This window comes from Channa argus, chromosome 21 (genome assembly GCF_033026475.1).
Source record: "Channa argus isolate prfri chromosome 21, Channa argus male v1.0, whole genome shotgun sequence".
Lineage (NCBI taxonomy): Eukaryota > Metazoa > Chordata > Actinopteri > Anabantiformes > Channidae > Channa > Channa argus.
Window position 1 is genome coordinate 974906 of NC_090217.1, and position 22098 is coordinate 997003.

The 22098-nt window shown below is 40.6% G+C and overlaps 1 protein-coding gene across 4 annotated transcripts in view; it reads right to left on the reverse strand.

The window, feature by feature from the left end:
• Nucleotides 1–22098, reverse strand: part of stab2 (stabilin 2) — a 42009-nt gene that overhangs the window by 9300 nt on the left and 10611 nt on the right. For 3 of the 4 annotated variants that reach the window (XM_067490872.1, XM_067490871.1, XM_067490874.1), the window contains exons 15-62: nt 21975–22037; nt 21519–21635; nt 21377–21430; nt 21209–21289; nt 20952–21104; nt 20681–20734; nt 20489–20590; nt 20100–20186; nt 19825–19936; nt 19559–19739; nt 18233–18326; nt 17984–18142; nt 17588–17683; nt 17420–17512; nt 17276–17323; nt 16785–16918; nt 16527–16629; nt 16251–16328; nt 15681–15770; nt 15484–15591; nt 15207–15335; nt 14998–15126; nt 14860–14922; nt 14657–14755; nt 14391–14586; nt 14207–14302; nt 13622–13679; nt 11545–11618; nt 11298–11423; nt 10679–10752; nt 10519–10590; nt 8042–8161; nt 7917–7961; nt 7751–7843; nt 6895–7044; nt 6119–6247; nt 5960–6019; nt 5666–5842; nt 5222–5311; nt 4994–5140; nt 4060–4119; nt 3857–3980; nt 2686–2835; nt 1982–2086; nt 1553–1660; nt 1030–1223; nt 481–622; nt 1–91 (exon numbers count right to left, since the gene is read on the reverse strand). The exon at nt 1–91 is cut by the window's left edge and continues 43 nt beyond it. In XM_067490872.1, the coding sequence (XP_067346973.1) occupies nt 1–91; nt 481–622; nt 1030–1223; nt 1553–1660; nt 1982–2086; nt 2686–2835; nt 3857–3980; nt 4060–4119; nt 4994–5140; nt 5222–5311; nt 5666–5842; nt 5960–6019; nt 6119–6247; nt 6895–7044; nt 7751–7843; nt 7917–7961; nt 8042–8161; nt 10519–10590; nt 10679–10752; nt 11298–11423; nt 11545–11618; nt 13622–13679; nt 14207–14302; nt 14391–14586; nt 14657–14755; nt 14860–14922; nt 14998–15126; nt 15207–15335; nt 15484–15591; nt 15681–15770; nt 16251–16328; nt 16527–16629; nt 16785–16918; nt 17276–17323; nt 17420–17512; nt 17588–17683; nt 17984–18142; nt 18233–18326; nt 19559–19739; nt 19825–19936; nt 20100–20186; nt 20489–20590; nt 20681–20734; nt 20952–21104; nt 21209–21289; nt 21377–21430; nt 21519–21635; nt 21975–22037 (5108 nt within the window). The remainder of the gene's footprint in view (nt 92–480; nt 623–1029; nt 1224–1552; nt 1661–1981; nt 2087–2685; nt 2836–3856; nt 3981–4059; nt 4120–4993; nt 5141–5221; nt 5312–5665; nt 5843–5959; nt 6020–6118; nt 6248–6894; nt 7045–7750; nt 7844–7916; nt 7962–8041; nt 8162–10518; nt 10591–10678; nt 10753–11297; nt 11424–11544; nt 11619–13621; nt 13680–14206; nt 14303–14390; nt 14587–14656; nt 14756–14859; nt 14923–14997; nt 15127–15206; nt 15336–15483; nt 15592–15680; nt 15771–16250; nt 16329–16526; nt 16630–16784; nt 16919–17275; nt 17324–17419; nt 17513–17587; nt 17684–17983; nt 18143–18232; nt 18327–19558; nt 19740–19824; nt 19937–20099; nt 20187–20488; nt 20591–20680; nt 20735–20951; nt 21105–21208; nt 21290–21376; nt 21431–21518; nt 21636–21974; nt 22038–22098) is intronic. The other variant, XM_067490873.1, reaches the window with a different exon arrangement.

A 22098-nucleotide genomic window follows, 5' to 3' on the forward strand; every position in this document is an offset into this window, starting at 1 on the left:
CCCTCTGCAGTACAGGCCTGCTGAGCTGCAGTGTAGTTTAGTTTGTACTGACCTTTATCTGAGCGGTAATGAAACACACCAAGTGTCGCATCTGCACAAAGCACAAGACTTTTAGACACTTTTAACAACCTGCTCTTTGTTTAAATGTTATAAAAATAATTGGAATCTGTCGCTAAAGAGCTGCATAAAAAAAAACACAAAGTGCTGTTGATGAGTCCTCGTTTCATTGCTGAGACATGTTCAGTTTTTATTGCCAGAAATTCCATAGCCTCATTTATTTAGGATGAAAACAAAATATGAATACAAATAATAAAGGAAATATAAAGCCAGAACAAAAATACGATATAAGATAAGGGCAAGGCTGCCCATATTCTTTTGACCATCATGATCCTGCAGGTACGACTAATCAAATAATGCTGAAATTATGTAAGTAGCCCCTGATTTTCCGACTGGTTCAGGGTCAACCCCCTGGTTAAATACCTTCAAAGTGTAGGTCAGTACATTTGGCGTCTGCATGACATTGTCCATTGTCCTGCAGACAGCGGCTGATTGGCAGCTGTTTGACCTCACAGGTGACTCCGTCTCCAATGTAGTTATCCTTACACGTGCACTCCTTCTTTCCCTGTTCATGACCACAGTTCACTCATTACTATGTAAGCGTTAACAGTTCAACTGTCAGAAGATTTATTGTGCAGCAAAGAACATAGTGAACCTTTGTTCACCATTAAGGTTCACTGAGCCCTGTGTTCTGAATCTAAACTGGCCTTTTTTTGTTACTACTCATAATTAGAGAAATGGAACAGAAGCTTTATTGTCGTCACTGAGCTCACATTTTTTATGTGTGTTGATCCTCACTGAACAAATTATTTTAAATAAAATTATTTTTGTTATTAAGATCACTTGCCAAATTAATTGTGACTTGCATCACAATTTTTAAGAAAATCAGAACAATCACAACTCTTGGAGGAGGTGACAGTGGCTGAGACACTGCATCTGCTTGAAGATATTGAAATGTTGTGTTTTCCTCACCGGAGCCGTCATGGTGCAGATAGCGTGTTCGTGGCAGCCTCCGTTGTCTCCAGAGACACAGGGGTCGATGGGCTGACAGATGAACCCGTCTCCAGTGTGACCTTTAGGACAGGTACAGCTCACCTTTCCGCCATTCTGAGAACATTTGGCCTCTGTAGCACAACCGCCATTCCAGATCTGACACATGTCCACAACTACAGAGATAGACGTCCTCAGTCATATTACTTTGAATTATTATAATCTTTATCTCACTTCTGTTTAGAAGAAAAACATGCTCTACATCTTGAAACTTAAACCATGTCTCCTTTTTAATTTTCCAGTCCAACAGTCACTAAATTGTCTGTTCATTATGGATGTACAAACATTTATCAACTTAAAAATGCCAGGATTCTAAATGAAGGTCTGCAGCCTTTGTTTCCTCTAAGTGGATTTACAGATTTCTGAGACAATTAAATTCTCAGGAAGAAAAAGGTGTGTGAATACTTGCATAGTATTTATTTGTACTGTATTTATAGTGTACTACCTGTACACGTGTATCCATCTCCTTCATAAAATGGTCGACACACACAGGTGTTGTTTTCCTTACAGACGGCTTTTGGCGAGCAGGATGGGGAGCACTGATAGACTTCAGCTGGAGACATGAAACATACAGAGTCTGCTAAAGTTCATACAACTTATTTGCATAAAGTTTGGATTGTTTTATATTAAATCATAGTTCTGAAGTTTGGTTTAAACTATCAGCATGTAATGTTACAAATGTATATTATTTATGCGGGTCTATCAAATGATTTGGTGATCCCCAGCTTGGATGTTAGGACCAGCGTTGCAAGATCTGACCAAAACAAGACCAAACTCTCCAAAGAGTCAGAAAAGTAATTTTTCCATTTGACTGTGGGTCCTTGGTTTTATCTCACAGCCTGTCATAGTCCCTTAGTTAAAGGATTTCACTCACCTTGCTCTGTCTCACACCGGTCTCCGGTCCATCCAGGCTCACAGAAACATAAACCTGTACCTCTATGTCCATCATCACATGTCCCGTGTTTGGAACAGTTACAGACTGAAAGATTATATTTAAAATAAATAGTTAGGATTCTAAAACCTGTAGACACCAGATGTAAAAATCTGGTCATTATCTTATTAATAAACCCAGAAAACTCAGCAGGAAGTAGTCCTAAGTCTAAAAACCCCAAAGTACTTTCCCCAGTACAGCGTTCTGCCAGACATTCAACCAAAACCTGCTGAGGATGCGCTCTCTTTCAGCCAGTTTTTTTGGTTTAGCAACAACATTTAACATCCAACGTGTAACAAGAGGTGGCACATGATTAAGTATATTTTCTCACATACTGTACTTGCATACAGTTTTGGGAAACTTTTACTCTAATCAAGTATTTCCATTTTATGGTACTTTTCCACTACATTTATTTTCAGCGTTGTTACTTTTACAGATGTAGATTTTGACTAAGGTTTAAAATACTTTTTCTAATGGAGTACTTTTACTTTTGTACTTTAAGTACTTTGCACTTGTTACTTCTACTTTCTTATTTCCAAGTTTTATAGAATAAAAGAAAACACTGAATCTAACAAAGTAAAGTATGGACCAGAGTTCAATCTCATTCTGGTTAACTCGGAATAAACAAGTATCTGGCCGCCGCTCACCTTTACAGGTAGGTCCGTAGAAACCGTCGCTACACAGCTCACAGGCCACACCCCTGAATCCTGTATCACAGATACATGTGCCGTTACCCAGGTGACCGTCATCACATTTACCCCGGTAGTTGCAGGGAGAGCTGGCACCACCTGGACACGCTGGACCCAGACAGAAATATTAAAAAGTCCAGTTAGTAAATAAAGGTTTAATGATGCAGGCAGAACATAAAGGAAATGATAAATGGAGAATTCCTGAGACACACTGAATGATATCAATTTTTTTAACAACAGTAAAAATGTTAAAAGAACTTGGCAACTGACTAAATGTTGACTGACATTCTTTCATTCACCAATTTCTCACCACAAATGACAGATACAATCTGGACTTTGTCCATTGCCTTAATGAAGACAAACTGCAGATAGCTTTTTTTTACATATTCAATCCTCACCTGATGTTTGGCCATAACAGAAGAAAAATGCTCATTTGGAATTTTATCCTTTTGGTTTGTTAGCTTAGCTCTGTTAATATATTACCTGTGTACATTGGTTTGTTACGACAGTATTTGTTTGTAAGAATTAATATAAATGTCTAAGACGACCCTTCTATCTACTTGTTTACTGTGTTTTGTTTTTTGTCCTTTCGGCTTATCCTGTGAGTTCAGGGTCACCACACCGGATCATTTCCGCATGTGTTTATGCTGTATGCCCTTCCTGACGCAACCGTCCCCAATTTCTACCGGGCTTGGACTGGCACTGCACAGCTGGGGATGGGAATGGGCTGTTGGGGGTTCAGTGTTCGCCCAGGGACACTTTGACATACCAGGGATCGAACCGCTGACCCTATGGTCCGTGGATGATTGCCTTACCAACTGCGCTACAGTCTACTTGTTTACTGTACAGACATAAATTAAACACCAAGAAACATAATAAGTAATAAAAAATAAAATGAAAAATATGCAGCAATAGTTGGTCTTAGACTCTTGAGACAGGTTGGTTTTACCCTGATGATGATGTTTGTTACAGTGGTAATTCAACTCAATCAGGAGCCTTAGAATCAGCGATTAGTCACACTTTTCACTTCTAATTTCACCACAAGTTCTTTTCTTCTTTTTTCTGTCCTGAACTGTGTCACTAAATGTGAAACATTGCTGAAGGCGGTGAAAAGTAATTTAATATTCACCCAAACAGTCTCGTCCGTAGAAACCGGGACAACACTTTGACTGCCAGAAACTGACGCTGCAGATGCTGCGACAGCCCGAGTTTTTACTCACGAACATGGAGGGAAGGTCACACTTCTGCACTTCCTGAACACAGAACAGCATACAACAAGAATCACACAGTCCTTAAACGTCGTAGATTTATGTGAGTGATGGGGGTTCAGACCTTTGTTCTGGTCCCTCTGGGACAGTGGTCATCTGTGGAGGTGCACACCCCACAGCTCATCTACCACAGAGGAGCAGAAAATAAAGAGGAAGATTCACCACAGTTATTAACAGAAATATTCAACGATGGATGGAACAAAGTACATTTACTGAAGTAGTATACTTAAGTTTAAATTTTGCGGTATTTGTACTTTCTATAATATTTTATTTTAGGCTACTTTTACTTGACTACAAAAATACTGTACTTTTACTTCACCGCATTTACTGTGTTACTTTCTGCAGATTTTTAAAAATTCTTCATGCAAAATCTAATGCGTTGTGATGTATTATATGGAATAATCATCTGTCAATATGTTGATTAGTTAAAATTAAGTATTTTTAAACAATCAATATACTAATTACCTTTGACAATTTGTTGAATATAATCTGGATTGTATACACTGATAATATCAAGAGCATCAAATTCATTTCTTTTATATTCCTTTTTCTTTAATACATAGTTTTCCTGATTGAGTACCTGTACTTTCAGTATATTTTAAAATATGGTTTAACATTTGAAGCAGAACTTCTTCATGTTTTCAGGAAAATACTGGCACTTTTGCTTGACTTTTGTGTTTGTGTACTTGTACCACCTCAGGTGGTAACACAACAGGTAGAAAAAGATCTACTTCCTGTTGTTACGTTTATGCTGTTAAACCAATGAGCAGCAAAGACAATTCTCGTGTGAATTCTTGTGATGCATTTTTGTTCACACTGATTTTTCTGTGTGTGAAAACAAACCAAACCAATTCACAAACCGGGTCACTGATTTGTACCAGAAGAAAATGAAAACCACCCTGGTTTTGGTTAATAAGCAGCTGTTTTATGTCTGGAGGATAAACTGTGTTCACACAGCAGAGGCTGCTACTGAAGGACACTCAGGACATAGGGTTTACCTTTAGGTCAAAGCTCGACTGCTCATCACAGCGTCCCCCAAGGCTGGGTGGAGTCAGTAGGCAGTCGATCCCGTACGCAATGCCACCCTTGAAAACGAGGTGTCTCTGGGTGATCCGACACTTTCCATCGTTGACAAAGATTTCTCCCTGATTCATACAGAAACTGTGTTTTAACCAGATCCTAGTGACAGCACTTCTTCCTCTGTTCTTTGTGTTCACCATACTCACAATGTTGTCTGTCCCTCCGCAGACGAAGGAGAGTGGCGAACCCTGCAGAGTCCGAGCCGCATCCAGATGGATCAGACCTTCAGCGTATGTCTAAGTTTGGAGAAAGAATGTTTGAGAAGAGAAATAAAAAGAGAATCTGCCCAGATGTTTTATTTCTATGTCAACACTTTGATCTTTGCATGTGAAGCTGTTTAGAAGATGAATTAAAATTTTGACCAGTAATTACAGTATGTCTAAATCTGTCACATCATCAGTTCTTTGCTTGACAATAAATTGTCCTCCAAATAATCAAGGTAAATTATATTTTGGGGTTCGGGTGGAACACTGTAGAGTCCCACAATGCACCTTGCCTGTATTTCCTTCAAGAAATGTGTCCACTGTCTTTTTTATTTAAATAAAACTAGCTCATTCCTACTTTCTGTAGCCATTAACAGTCGTCGTCACCTTCTGGTTGTGCAGGATGTGATACTTCAGGTGCTCCATTAGGTGGGGGCGGTTGTGTTGGTGAAACAGGAAGTTCTTCCGCTCCTGTGACAGAGACGCCATGACTTTGTCTGAAGGCAGGAAGACAGTCACTGGCTGGTACATCTCATCATTCACCAGGTTCATAACACCAGTGTCCTAAAACCAGACAAACATGCTGTTCATGAATTTAACAGTAGAGCTAACGGATTATATTTAGTTAAAAACACGTCCTACTGTGATGTCTTTCTTCAGAACTAAGTTTCAATGTTTTACCTCGAGCAGTTTGTAGAAGGTTTGATAACCGTGATGTTCAGCCACATTGGTCAGATTCAGCTGTGAAACAACCAGCAGACAGTGAAAACATGAACTAATCCAGAGACATATTCAGGTCCTGTCTGAAATCATGTCTACAAGTTGAACATTTGTTCTCACAGGACTGTCTGGACTCTGGTCTTTGTCCATGTTAGGAGGAAACAGAATCTTGTTGATCTCATGGAAGATCCCGTTTACGCTGATGTCATCGCTGTACGTCACGTTGGCCTCGTTAACAGAGATGAAGCCCTGAAAAACATCAACAGTCACACAGGTGATTATTGACCAAACGCATTACACTTTGATGTATCTTTGATTTCTCCTTGGAATTAAGGAGCATTTGCACCCACAGAATTAGCAGGTTATTAAACTCTGAAACAACATAAATGTGACGATATAACACATTGGCATTTGAGAAAAACAGATTTGTCTCCATTCTGCCCTGAGCTGCATTTACTGAAGGTTCGGACAAACAACAACTGCGTTAACAGGATGAGTTGGACAGACAGTGAGCAGCAGGTATAAACACACTCAGGACCAGGTTTTCACAGTTACTTCAGATGACTGTCTCTTTCTTATGTCATCCCAGACCCTGTCTCAATCCCCTGGCCCAGCCTCCTCCTCTAAGATTTCCTTGTTACCCATTTTCCATCTGGATCTCATCAAATCAGACCAGCCCACCAAAGGAACATGCAGGGAACTGCAAAGAATAAGTTACAGGAAGATACAGTAACTACATCTGAATAGTTTACTAAAAACTAACAGTGGGTGTGTTCCATTTGGCTAAAATGGCCAAATTCCCAGAAAAAATATTTGTGATGTGGCCTCATTGATCCTAATGTGACCTGAAGCTCTGACCTGAACCTGGAGCCACATTCTGGTTTCTGACTGGTCACCTGATTGGATGTGGTGGTCAGGATGAATCCGGACAGCGACGTCAGGTTTCGGGGTCGACTCAGGTCGGCAGGAAGCAGAGTGTGACACATGACGATGTGGCTGCGCAGGACGGTGGCGTACTGTTCTTTATTTCGTGCCAGTGACTTCATCTAAACAGAAAAACATATCAAAGTCACTCAGTGATTCACTTTTTACTTCAAATGTGGATTTTATTTATCACATTTAAATCACAGGATGAAGCACACATGATTAATATCTCACAAAAACAAACAACCAAGAAATCATTTCATGTTTCCACACAGAGCGCAAGGGGTATGAAACTACGTTACACTTCCTCCAGGATTTTCTCTTTGGTTGCCGCAGCCTAAATGCCCTCATTTTGTCACAGGTTTTTAATTTTTCCAAGCATTTTTTGCAATAACATTCCCTGATGTTCCCCTTTGATGCAGAACATCAGTGAATTTCCTCACATGGTCTGTAGCACCATCTCCTGCAGACACCCTCCCTTCTCCTAGAGGTTCCCGGAATCTCCTGCACAAAGCTAAGTCCTGTCTAAAGCTCTGCTGATAAGTTCAGGGACAGTACAGAGTCAAAAGTTGTAAAGAATTCACAAGTGTGGGTTGAGTTGTTACATATGTACGTCACAAACAAAACCCAGATAAACTCTTTAAAGATAATTGTAACCAGTCCGAACCAACTGTTCCCATCTAAAATCAAATGTTAGTGTCTGATTTTGGTTCCTTTTTAATGACTGTTTCTGGACTGAATGACATCCAGTCCAGTCTTTTAATGTGGCTGTACAAACAGATTTTTTTGGTAAAACCTGACCCCGGGTTAGGAACTTTAATGCATTACCTTCCCAGCACCGTTCCTGTCGCCCTTGTACGCCTCAGCATTAGGAACGAAGATGGTGAACGGGCCACGACCTCTCAGAGGAATCTTCACCATCTGAAAGCAGAGTTTTGATTTCAGTCAGATTGGTTTCAGCTGCAGCAAGCAACAAAACGGACTTGTCACTCACCATCAGACCCAGGTAAAAGTCTCTCAGCTTCCTGTTTAGGATTTCCTGCAGTCAGAGAGTTGTCAGTTAGAAGTTAGAACAGTCTGGCTCTTAGTATGTTAATGTAGGGGGGATCATCTGCTCACCTTCCCCACTGCACCTTTACAGGTGACCCCGTCTCCGACAACGCTACCCATACATGTGCAGCTAACGGTACCTGGGCCGGTCATGTTACACTTGGCCAACTGGTGACAGCCGCCATTTCTCTGGAAACACGAGCACATGGAAAAAAGTCAGACCACAGTTAGTACAAAGTTGCATTAATTGTAAAATGTATACAGAAAAATGTATTTCTCATTCCTCATTCTTCTTCTTCTTTTCCTTTCGGCTGCTCCCTTTCAGGGGTCGCCACAGCGAATCATGTGCCTCCATCTAACTCTATCCTCTGCATCCTCTTCACTCACACCAACAAACTTCATGTCCTCCCTCACTACATCCATAAATCTCCTCTTTGGTCTTCCTCTAGACCTCTTGCCTGGCAGCTCCAACCTCAGCATCCTTCTACCAATATATTCACAGTTTCTCCTCTGAACATGTCCAAACCACCTCAATCTGGCCTCTCTGACTTTATCTCCAAAACATCTAACATGGGCTGTCCCTCTGATGTCCTCATTCCTGATCCTGTCCATCCTCGTCACTCCCAAAGAGAACCTCAACATCTTAAGCTCTGCTACCTCCAGCTCTGCCTCCTGTCTTTTCTTCAGTGCCACTGTCTCTAAGCCGAACAACATTGCTGGTCTCACCACCGTCTTGAACACCTTTCCTTTCATTCTCGCTGATACTCTTTTATCACACAACACACCTGACACTTTTCTCCACCCGTTCCAACCTGCCTGCACTCGCCTCTTCACCTCTTTTCCACACTCACCGTTGCTCTGAACCGTTGACCCTAAGTACTTAAAGTCCTGCACCTTCTTCACCTCTGCTCCCTGTAACCTCACCATTCCACCTGGGTCCCTCTCATTGACACACATGTATTCTGTCTTGCTGCGGCTAAGCTTCATTCCTCTGTTTTCCAGAGCAGACCTCCACCTCTCTAGATTTTCCTCCACCTGCTCCCTGCTCTCACTACAAATAACAATGTCATCTGCAAACATCATAGTCCATGGAGATTCTTGTCTAACCTCATCTGTCAGTCTGTCCATCACCAGAGCAAACAAGAAGGGGCTCAAAGCCGATCCTTGGTGCAGACCCACCTCCACCTTGAACTCCTCTGTCACACCTACAGCACACCTCACCACTGTCTTACAGCTCTCATACATGTCCTGCACCACTCTAACATACTTCTCTGCCACTCCAGACGTCCTCATACAATACCACAGCTCCTCTCTCGGCACCCTGTCATACGCTTTTTCTAAATCTACGAAGACACAATGCAACTCCCTATGACCCTCTCTGTACTTCTCCATCAGCGTCCTCAAAGCAAATACTGCATCTGTTGTACTCTTTCTAGGCATGAAACCATATTGCTGCTCACAAATGTTCACCTCTGCCCTTAGCCGAGCTTCCACTACTCTTTCCCACAACTTCATTGTGTGACTCATCAGCTTTATTCCTCTGTAGTTGCCACAGCTCTGCACATCTCCCTTGTTCTTAAAAATTGGTACCAGTACACTTTTCCTCCAGTCCTCTGGCATCCTCTCACTCTCCAAGATCTTGTTAAACAAACTAGTCAAAAACTCTACTGCCACCTCTCCTAGACACTTCCATACCTCCACAGGTATGTCATCAGGACCAACTGCCTTTCCGCTCTTCATCCTCTTCAATGTCCTCCTCACTTCATTTTAACTAATCTTTGCTACTTCCTGCTCCACACCAGTCACCTCTTCTACTCTTCTTTCCCTTTCATTTTCCTCGTTCATCAACTCTTCAAAGTACTCCTTCCATCTTCCCATCACACTCCTGGCACCTGTCAATACATTTCCATCCTTATCTTTAATCACCCTAACCTGCTGCACATCCTTTCCATCTCAATCTGTTTGTCTGGCCAACCTGTACAAATCCACCTCTCCCTCTTTAGTGTCCAACCTAACATACAAGTCCTCATATGCTCTTTGTTTGGCCTTTGCCACCTCTATCTTCACCTTACGCTGTATCTCCCTGTACTCCTGTCTACTCTCTTCAGTCCTCTCAGTGTCCCACTTCTTCTTAGCTAACCTCTTTCTCTGTATACACTCCTGAACTTCCTCGTTCCACCACCAAGTCTCCTTGTCCGCTTTCCTCTTTCCAGATGACACACCTAGTACCCTCCTACCTGTCTCCCTGATCAAATTAGCTGTAGTAGTCCAGTCATCTGGAAGCACCTCCAAACCACCCAGAGTCTGTCTCAGCTCCTCCCTGAAAACTAAACGACATTCTTCCTTTTTCAACTTCCAATTTCTCATTCCTCATTACGTCATACAAATGATGTGTTATCTTGCAGTTTTTTTTAATCTTACGTTGAAGGATTTTAGGAGCTTTTGAAATATCTACTGTATGTGTTATGTTACTATCTAATTCAATATTTAGCATTAACTACTCAAATAAATGACCCTGATGTCACATTTTCAAAAGACAATCTCACCTTTCGACACAAGTTGATCATCTCACAGCTATTTCCGTCACCTGCGTAACCTTCTCTGCAGATGCAGGAAGTCTGCAGAGTCCAAGACATTTACACAGTGTAAAAAACAGAAAGTTGTATTTATTTGAGCTCCACACTCAGAGACAGAATCAGTTTTTACTTTGTTTGGTCCCAGATGGACACATTCTGCGTTGATGTGACAGCCTCCATTTTCCTCCAGACATGGATTAATTTCTGTGGGCAAAACACAAACAAACTCGAACACATCACACAACCTGGATCTATAGTATGGGATTTGTTTTGATTTTACAAACAGACATGTGATGTTTGAAATAAAGACACGCATGAAACCAGACCAACACTACTTCTTTTGTCTTACTGTACGTTTCTTTGTAATACCCCTTAATGCTTCTGTAATACCACATTTCTAGTAGTAACCCTGCAGTGAGTTTTGTGTTCCCCTTTATGTTCCCTTGAAGCAGTTCTCTGAATGAAGTTATCACCTAATTTAATCTTTTGTAATTTTTTATATTATCTTACTAGTTTAATTATAAATGTAAATTTATTTAAATTTAAATATTAATCCAGTTTTACATTTTTGACACACAGAAAATGATTATTTGTTATAGTAACTATAAGTAATGCTGAAACTAGATCTGTGTGACAGTATTGAGAAAACTGTGGGGTTTGAGCACTAAGTGAAGGAGTCTCATACGAGTCTCAGCAGACTTTTAATATTCCTTCCATAAAAATAAAAGGAGCAAAAACTTTAAACGCACCGACACACACGAGTCCATCCCCAGAGTATCCACTGTTACAGACACAGTCTCTTCGGCCAGGTCGGGTCCTCTTACACACCGCATACAGACTGCAGCCTCCATTATCCAACAGACACAGGTCTATGGCTGCACGCAGAGCATCATCAAGATCAACAACACCTCAGTTAACCACCTGAAGTTATTTTGAGCTTTGGTTCTTTCTGTTTTCTCAGGTAAATCACCTTAGGCATTGCTCTAGTGTTCTCACCTTGGCAGAAAGTTCCATTCCCTTCAAATCCAGCAGCACAGAGACACTGAGGTCCGGATGGTCGGATCAGACAACTATCAAGGGAGATGAGGCAGAAAATGAGCATGACCAGTGACTTAACAGCACAAACCTGAAGTTATTGATTTGAGTCTGATGAAAACCATCTGTACATGATGTTTGATCATCAACTTTAAATAAAATCCTCCTGTTGTCGAACCAGAGTAAAAACCAGAATGTGGCCGAGTAAAGTGTCAGAAAGAAGCAGAACTCATAGAACAGAGTTAGTGATAGTATCTGTGATCAGACTTTAAGAGGAGCCACTGAGGTGAGATCAGTGCAGGTGGGACAGGAATAAAGAGGGACAAACTCAGACTGCAGGACATCAGACATTTGAGAATATCCAATGTTCTACATTAACCAGCTGTTAGAACACAGGACAATACTGGACACAGTGAAACTGATGGGACCAAATAAGAAAAATCTCATATAAAACACAGTGAACAGAATTTGGTTGAACATTAGAGGCGTGAATGTGAAGCCATGTTTGTCAGTCATGTCAAGTGAAATCACTTATCATGAGAGCTGTGTTACACTTCATGGTGTCAGTGGGTCAGAACCCTCATATTTATATTTTCAGTATCGCTCAATGTGGCAGAAGCAGCACAGACACTGATGAAGATGATGTCAGAGGAATAGAGCATGAGAAATGGACAAGAGAAACAGAATCTGAGACAGCTGCTGAGCTGCCATCCCTGTTGCCTGCTGGGTAGTTGTATTACACCGCATGTTGACAGAGCTGCTAATTAGTTGTTCTGTTTCTGTTCTGTCCACAGAACCACAATTTTTTGAGCATGAATGTTTGTTTTACCTCTATTGTTACAAACCTGGATTTAGTCTGACTGTTTCTTTGCTGACGCGCTAACAGCTTCTGCAGCAACTAGTTGTATTCGCCAAAGAGAAAAAATATAGATATCTCATCTCGTTAGTAAGTCAGTTAAGATTTACTATGTCATAGTTATGAGATATGAGTCACATAACTATGACAACACCTCAGAACCTACCTAAGAATAATCAGGTTTTACAGATGTCTTCAGTACTGGAGCATTTTAGCGGCAGTTTTCAATACTTACAACAGAACCGTTCAAAGCTGCTTTGGTGGACTTAATTTTCAAGACTGTCAACAAACAAGTGACAAAGTGAGACTTAATTTACAGCAAATAGTGTAATGTATATCTGTTCATCAACAGGAGGAAATCAGTGATAGGGACCTAATTCATCATTTACGCCTTCACTGATTTTGAACTTGCTTCTTATGGACCTAGTTTGGGTAGTACATATACATAAATGCCATTAAACTTCCCATTGGCTGTCCTATATTAAAATATCTCTCTACTTTAAGCCAAAAAAATGCCTCCAGATGACATTAGTTGGAGGAACCTTCAGTTCAGATGATGTCAGCTTGTTGCCCACAGTATGGAGTTTGTAATCATGGTCAAACTGCTTTTCCAGAGCTCCATCTTCTCAACATTAGCTAAACTCTTAATAATGACAAACTCTTCCAGGTGATGTCATTTAGATCCAGAATCAGGATCTCTTGAAATGTTGTAGTGGTCATTATGTTGTCGCTTATTGAGATGTGTTTTTTTTGACATTTCAGAAGTACAGCGAATTGAAATTAATTAGCTGTTGGCAATTCCGTTTTACTTTGGACTACTGGAAGTACTGAGAGCTGTCAATGAAATACTGCAATACTGAAGACAACTTAACAACCTGATTGTTTTAACACTAGTTCTGAATTACGAGATACCATCTTCACATTGTGTAGTTTTAGATTCAGCTTTTAAACAAGAGTATATGTGGAACCGGGACTGGTCCAAAAGTGAATCATATTTAGCAACAGCAAAGTACTGAACCTACATTTTGGGACATTAAGTTTGACATATAATGTAAATCCATTTCTGTATCATATTGAAGTTATTTATCTGCAGTTAGTTTCCCTGTGCAGAAAGTTGTTTGACACTTCGGAACCTGTGAATTTCAGCAGGTTTCAGTCCCTCAGTGAACAGAAGTGACTCACTTGGCACTGGTGTGACATTTCACTGATCCACACAGTTCATCAGCTTTAGATTCAATCTCTGCAAAAAAACAGACACACGACTCAGTTACACATCTTTTATATATCTATATCTATATCTATATCTATCTATCTATCTATCTATCTATCTATATCTATATCTATCTATCTATATCTATATCTATCTATATCTATATCTATATCTATATCTATATATAGATATAGATATATATAGATATATATATAGATATATATAGATATAGATATAGATATATATATAGATATATAGATATATATATCTATAGATATAGATATATATAGATATATATAGTTAAACATTTAGAAAAGGATTTGAATGGTATAAAAACCAGTGTAAGCTCAGAAATAGCTTTAAATTATTACACACTTTTTTCACTTTTCAAAAAAGAAACAAAAATTAATTAATTTCTTTTCAACTTAAAAAGTAACATTTTCTCTTAACTTACATTTAATTTAAACCATAAATCATTAACTTTATTTGTAACAAATCCGATGAGAGTAAACACAGACTGATAGTTTTATTATCAGTGTTGTGTATCTTTATTATACTTTCAGCACAGAGGACTCCTCTCCACCCGACGTCACATTCACACGTCCCATCACCCTTGACCCCTTCGCTGCAGCGTCCATTTTGACACCCACAATCTGAAGACAGAGCAGAGAGGGATGAAGACAGGAAAAGACACATTTGACAGTTGACTGTATCTAAACCTTTTAGTGACATTTTGTTAACCTTGATCACAGTGGACTCCATACTTCCCTCTCTGGCAGGTTTCGCAGGCCGTCCCACTGAAACCTCCATTGCAACGACACACTCCGGTGCCATTGGTCCCGTCCAAACAAACTCCGTTACCGAAGCAGGGCTGCCCCTTTGGCCCAGGACACGGCTCACAGTGTTCTCCGAAAAAGCCCCCACAACACCTCGGCACCTAAAAGAGAAACCATCATCAGTCTCATACTGTCAAGGAACCATCCTTGTTGTGTGTTGGTGAGACATACGATGTTTCTCTGGATGCATGTGGATCTGCAGCCGACAGTGAACAGCCGTTCTTCTTCAAACATCCGAACGTACATGCACTTCTTACTCCTCAATGATGTCTGCAGGGAACAGTCTCAATTGGTGTGTGATAACCAGAATTTTTAAAAATCTCCTTCTCACAGATTGTATAACATTAACACTGGGTAATTTTCAGATCTCTTACGTCTGGGACAGAGTTGTTAGGACAGGCTTTGCTTTGTTTGAGGAAACAGTCAACGCACGTTCCCTGTGGAGAAAGGAAGACGTTTTTAACATCAGCTGTTTATTTGTGAGAGTCTCAGCAGGTACTTGATGATGTTACCATGACTTTCTGGTATGTGGCTTCATCACAGCGGTTTCTGTTAATCTGTAGGACAGCTGACATGCCATGAATCACTCCATTACCAGTCAGGATATTGCTGGATTTTAACTGAGCATCGTTGACAAAGAGCTGGAAAAGCAACAGAAGTCAGATGGTTGTGATCAGGTAGATCTGTTCTCAGGATCATGGTCCAGTATTGGGGATTTTACCTTTCCATCTCGGGGGTAGATGCCAAGCTGGAAGGAGAATCCAAGCAGCGTCTGTTTGTATCCACCATGCTGCAGGTCGACTTCCAACAGACGCTTCGCCACCACGTGGTAACGAGTCGTGTTGACATCCTGTAAGCATAAGAAAAACCTGAGAACGTTTCAGTAGCAGCTTCTAGCAACAGTTTCCAGACACAAGACGTGAACTACAGTTTAAAACATGGAAATAGTTTGCACAAATGCGTTGATGTGGCAGCTCCATCCAGGTCACACACTATACCAGGGCAGTTGCAGCCATTTTCCTGAGATAATCTTTGATGGCGTCATCTGTCGGCGCAAAGACCGTAAACTCAGGGGCCTGTTCGATCTCATCTGTCAGGTTGTAGACCTGAAGCAAACAGAGAAAAACACAAACTGTGAAAGAAAAGCCCAACCATTCGGTCGAATGTTAAACTGCCTATGTTTGTGTGTTCGTACGATGAGGTAGGTTCTGAAGAGCGAGAACTCGGGTGTCAGAGCAAGCATCGCCAGGAGACCCTCACTCAGCTTCCTGTCCGGAACCAAAACCTGTAGATGATAGAGAATCTCAGCTCGGGTTTTCGAAGCCTCATTATCTTTAGGAGTGGGGTGACACATTGGGGTAATCGATGTAATCGATAACATGGTTTTTAGAATAAAAGCTTTATACTATTATATTCTTTGGATTCGTATGGAGGGAATTATATAAAGCACTTGAGGATTCAATAACTTTGTGCCATTGCAAACATCATAAAATCTAAGTTTATTATATTGGTATTATATTATTATACTGGTATTATATCATTGGAATCGTGAGATTCTCTGCTTTCTAACAAGTTATAGTTTGTGGAGTTTTGTTCAGGATAGACTGGTGCAGTTGTGAAATACTTCAGGTGATGGTGTTTTTGCACTGCAGGCGACCCAGTGAATAATAACGGGTGGAAAAATGTTCTATATAGATTACTTGACAAAAAAAAAAAAAATATTGTGCAGCCCTAATAGTCTTTGTTAACACTGTTCACTTTGTACCTTGTCGATGACATGGATCAATCCGTTTGTTGCAGGTACATCTGACGTGGTGATGGTGGCTCCATCGACAGCTGTGAGCTGAAGAAAGATCATTGTTACATGGAGCTTTTTGTTTTAGGGCTCCATGGTTCCCTCATCAGTTCTTCTACATAACCTGTACTTCAAGGCTTAGTTTATATATATATATATATAAAACTTTTAAACTTTTCTACACAGGTCCATCACTGGAGGCGTGTGGGCAGTGGTGTTAGTAAAGTATCAGCTGTATGGACTCACTTCGTTGTCTGTTGAAACTGGAAGCGTTGTCTTGAGAAGGGAAGTCACAGAGGAAATTTTGCTCAGGCTCGGTAAAGGATAGGTAGCAGGGATCATGTGATTTCTGCCAGATGTGCGATAAATGTTAACAAAGCTCTGGACTCTGGATTTACATAACATTTAAAGTTCAGACATTTAAAATGAAAAAAGGGTGATTCTCTGACTCGTAAAAGCATCGGCAGAGGTCAGTACATGTCAAAATGAGTGCTGGGCCACAACCTTATGAGACTGGGCAGGTTTCCCTTTGTGGTCCAGAAGTCTTTGTCCTCTGAAGACATTTTAGAAATAGCAGCTGTGGATGGAACTAGGAGCGTGATGTTCTGTTCCAGCAGAGACTGAGACAGACCGGAAATCTGGGAAGATACAAAGAGTGACACTGCAAAACTACTAAAACATATAAATGTAACAGAGCTGAAAATGGACAGAAGGAGCCAGAATGAATCAGAGTGAAGGTACAGGATATTCACTTCTTACTGGTTGTAATAGTTTAATTATTTTTTTGTATTATGGCAAAGACTGGAAGTATTTATGGTTTAGAGAAAAAATGCACAGAAACAGGTAAATGTATGTTGTATGTTTCACATGCAGTTTTCTTGTTCTCCTTTACTTTCAGTTATTTATGTGAATTTAAAATAGGTGATCATCCTGTTAATGATGTAAAAGTTATTTCTGGCTCCAGTCTCACAGTGTTAGTATAGAGACACACTCACCGTCATCCATGTGATGAACTCTGAAGCCTCAGGCAGAACCATCAACTCCTGAACCCATGAGGAAAAATAATGTCAGGGTTCACAGTTATGATAAAATACTATAACACTGTGTTTTTACACGTTACACAGATGTTCGTCTCTCACCTGTTCCACTGTGCCGTAACATATTTGTCCATTTCCAGCGTATCCTTGGTCACAGACACAAATCCACTGAGAGGACAGCAGCTGACAGCTGGCCTAGAGACACAGCATTTCACATCTGAGCCTTTGTTCTTTGATTCTGAATGATGTGGTAATGAAGTGTTTACTCACCAAGTAATGACAGCCTCCATCTACAGTTACACATGGGTTCACAGCTTCACAGTCTCGTCCGTTTCCTTTGAAGCCAGGTTTGCAGCTACAGTCACTCTGTTGGTTTATAAAGGACAAGACATGGACACGAGAAGACAGGTTGTTGTTGTCACACCAATCAGTTTAGTACACAGGACTTGTGATGCACACGTGCAGATCATGTCATTATGAACATTTTCCTCAGTATCTACAACAGTGGGAAACATGGGAACTGTAGTGCTAAATATCAGAAGATGCCTGCTGAACCTCACCCTTGTACTTGGTTCTGCAGAACCTAGATTTGGCTTAAAGTAACAATGAAATCTTGTGAATGAAGACAAAGCAGGAGGAAAGTTTTTTCATTTACAGAGACCTTACCTGTCCAGGTCCAACATAGATACAGGTGGCGTTGGGGTGGCAGCCTCCTCCGTCCGGTGCATCACAGTTGTTGATTGGTTGACATTCATCTCCGTCCTCCCTCCACCCAATCAGACATTGACAGGAGTGAGTACCTGGTCCTGTCTTTATACATTTAGCCTGCAGTGGACACAACATGCAGTTCTGACAGTTGTTTGTGTGACTTGGAATCCATCATATCATTAGTCCTTAAGGTGAAGTGAGACTTACATTTACACTGCAACCGCCTCTGAGAGGTGGAGCACACGGGTCGGACTCCACACAGGTGATACCATCACCCTGGTAGCCAGGTTTACATACACACCTGTACAAAATGCATACACTGAACATAATCTTATTTTCTAAATATCCAGCTTCTCCAACTTAAGTCACACTGAATGTGAGTAAAGCCTAAATGTCCCCGTAAAACTGTCCTTAAGCCTTAAGAGGTCCTTAAAAAAAACTCACATTTGATCCTAATAAAATATCATCTTCCCAATAATTTCTTTCAAATGTCATATTAATATTTTTTTCCACTTTAAGTGACTCACACCGTTAAAACTACTTAAGCCTGAAATGTACATATCAAATATTACTTATATATTTTGACCCTTTAAATGTTTATATAACTCCTCACTTTTGAAAATCAAAAACAAAAAGAACAAAACTAAAATAATTTCAATAAAAGAAATACTATATGATGATGATGATGATGATGATTATGATTATGATTATTATTATTATTAGGCCCTGAAAGGGGCAGCTAAATTGATTTTGATTGATTGTTTTTGCTTTTGCAGTTTCAGATTCAGGATAAAAAAAATCCTGATAACAAAAAATGTCACCTTCCCATAAACTGCTGTAAATGAGTCACTTTAAATGAGTCGATCTTTAAAACCCATTCAGCCTGAAATATTCATACCAATTGAATATCATATTTTTTTGTTTTTAACCCTTTCAAAGCCATTATATTTGCAACACCCCAATTTCGGCCTACTACGAGAAACACACACGCGCACACACATACACACACCATCAATCCAACATCAGTAGAGATGGACACAATCATTTCATTAGGCAACCCTGCAGAAAATTGTAAGTAATGGCAAATTTTTCTGCAGTTTTGAATAGGGAAAAGTAGAGCCCTCTGATGAAAAAATGTTAGGCCAGTAGTTCAAAATGAAATCTCAATCTAAAGGAATGTATTAGTTTAAGTTAAGACAAATGTGGGATCAAAAATTACATTTTCAATGAGACATTTTTTATTGTTAGGATCAAATGTCTGTGTATTCGTCTTGCTTAGATATTTTAGGCTAATTTAAAGATCTGACATGATAATTTTGAACTTTAAAAAAAATGAATTTCCTCTGTCAAATTTAAGGCAAAGAATGTCTCTAGGATCTACTGTCCTTAAAAAGGACAAAATAAAAGACACCTGTAAAACCAGTTCCTAATGTTTATGTGGCTTTTCCTGAGGGATGCATTGAAAAAGCTGCACAATCACACATCTTTCATAGACTCACACTGAGCCCGTCCACATCTCCCCTGAAGTCTCACCTTGGACCTCCCAGGTTGAAGTCACAGTCTGCGTGGGCATGACAGAACTCAGCTTGAGCACCGCACGCCGCCGTCTGTCGATCACAGAACTGCCCGGTGAAACCCATCTGACACGAGTCCAGCTTACACCGACCGTCTGAGTCCGGACGGTTTTCACACTTTCCGTGGACACAGGGACAGGCTGAAGGCACACACAGATGAGGTTAGACCATCCTGACATCACACCCAGCTGTATGACGTCATAAGGTGAGAGGCCTCTGACATACTTCTGTCACAGTTTGGTCCATACTTGCTGGAGGAGGAACAGTACTGACAGCGGGAGCCGCTGAAGTTCTTATCACAAATACATGATCCATTTTCTCCCATTCCCTCCATACACTGGAATAAACACACTTTTTTTACACAGTCTAATAAGAACACTTCCACTTCCCCCCCAAAACACACACACACCACACCCCCGGATTTTAATCTTAACCCTTTAGTGTTCAGGTATGAAAGTCTGGTGGTTTATCAACAGTGTGTATAGTCTGTTGAATCTGACCTGACCGTGTCCAGAACAGGGAGTCTGGTATCCACCTGGACAGGGACTGCAGTCCGGACCATAGAAACCTTTACAACATGCTGGAGTCTAAACACACACACACACTTTATAAACCATGGTGCTGGGCTGAACCAGTTTCACTTCATATCATTTACAGAACAAGACGTTTTTAAAGAGCCCAGAAAAAGCAGCATGTAAATCCTTCATCTGATCCAAATTAATAATGTGAGCTTAGTGTTGTCACTATAACATGTCTGAATTTCACAAAGTTGGAACTGAGACTGTCTTAGGGGAAATTATTCAGTACATATACATTACATAGACATTAGTACATTTACAGTCACTTAACATGTGTACTGTGTGTTTGTGCACTGTGTGTGTTTGTGTACCATCACAGTGACATTGCAGAGCGGTGAGCAGCCTGTTGCTTTTATTTTCAGATCTGACCTGCCCATATGGAGAGTGTAAGTACATCCAAAAGAAGACGAGCCCTAAATCAGCACAGACAGACATCATCATGGTTTAGATTGTTGACAGACACACTTTTCTAGTTCATTCAGAGACAGAGTGAGACACCCTACTGTATAAACTCCAGATGAGCACTGGGACCCTTTGGAGCAGCTGACACATTCACCCTGAAAAATAAAATAAGTCAACAAACAAGCAGCTGTGATGGAAAATGTATAAGAAATATGATGCCCTCACAGGTAAAGTGAAGTAGAGTGAATGGTTAATGTGTCTGTGTGTTAGAGGGTGTTGTATGCTGTACAGATTTGTGATTCTGTATAATGAGCTCATTCATTCCCAAAAGGTAAATGAAAACTCGTGTGGCTCATGGCTTTTGCATCTCACCTTGATGATCTGTGACTCAGTCTTATCACACCTATGGGGCAACACAGGTTCAATGGAGGGTGGAATCAAAACTCTGTCCACCACGTACAGACGTCCATTTTTGGCTTCCACAGCTGCCTCCAACACTGCTGCTCCGTTAACCAAGATCTGACCCTAAAGGGGAAAATACCATAGAGAACTTACACTGATTGGTCACTGTCACTTTTGAGTATAAAAACACAGGAGAGGCCTGAGAACCAAATAGAACCCACTCTTACATTTTCTGTCACGTTAATGCTCAGAACCTGATTGGCCATTGTCACAAGTCTGGGACTCGATACAGCGTTGTAGACGTCCAGCTTGAAGGCAGAACAATGATCGTCAGTAGAGTTGGCTAATAAAAAGTGTATTAGTTAAACAACTTCACTAAAAGTCAGCAGTTTTACTGTGATAGAAGGGATGATATGGTTCCTCAGCAGCTCCACCAGTTTGCTGTGGCCCTGAGGATTCAAGGAACAAGGACATGTTTGTGTATAGGAGCTGATAGGAGTGATGGACAAGGTGCATTGGGCACAGAACGGTTCTCACTTCAGCACTGCTCAGGTACTGTAGGTGTCCATCAGTCATATCATCAAAAGCTGAGCTGCAGGGAGCAAAGACAGTGATCGGCCCAGGAAGGTCCAAGACAGATGCCAGCCCAGTTTTCTGCAAAGGACACAGTCCACAGTAATGCATTTGTGAAGTACAGACCCCTTCAAAAGTATTGGGAAAGCAAGGCTAACTCAATAGTTCCTGCTGGTCACATTTATGATAAAGATCCAAAGATGGACTTGACATGAAGGTTCGGGTACAGGTGATCTGATACAGACGGTGCCATTTTCTATGGTGTTTAACATATCAATTGACTCAACACTAATTGGACAATTTCTTTTCTTTCAGTGTGAAACAAAGAGATGACCTGAGTGACCACTGGACATTGAAGATGATTGGTGATTCAGTATGAAGGTATCTGTGAGTAGCTGTGGTCCAGGACCTCATCTGTACCTGTAATAAATCCTTTAACTTGTCAAATTTGCCATAGTTAGAGATGATCCTCATCAAGTTCTCCTGTTAACAAAAAAACATCTGAGTGAAATAATCCATAACCAAATAAATAATAATCAGAGGT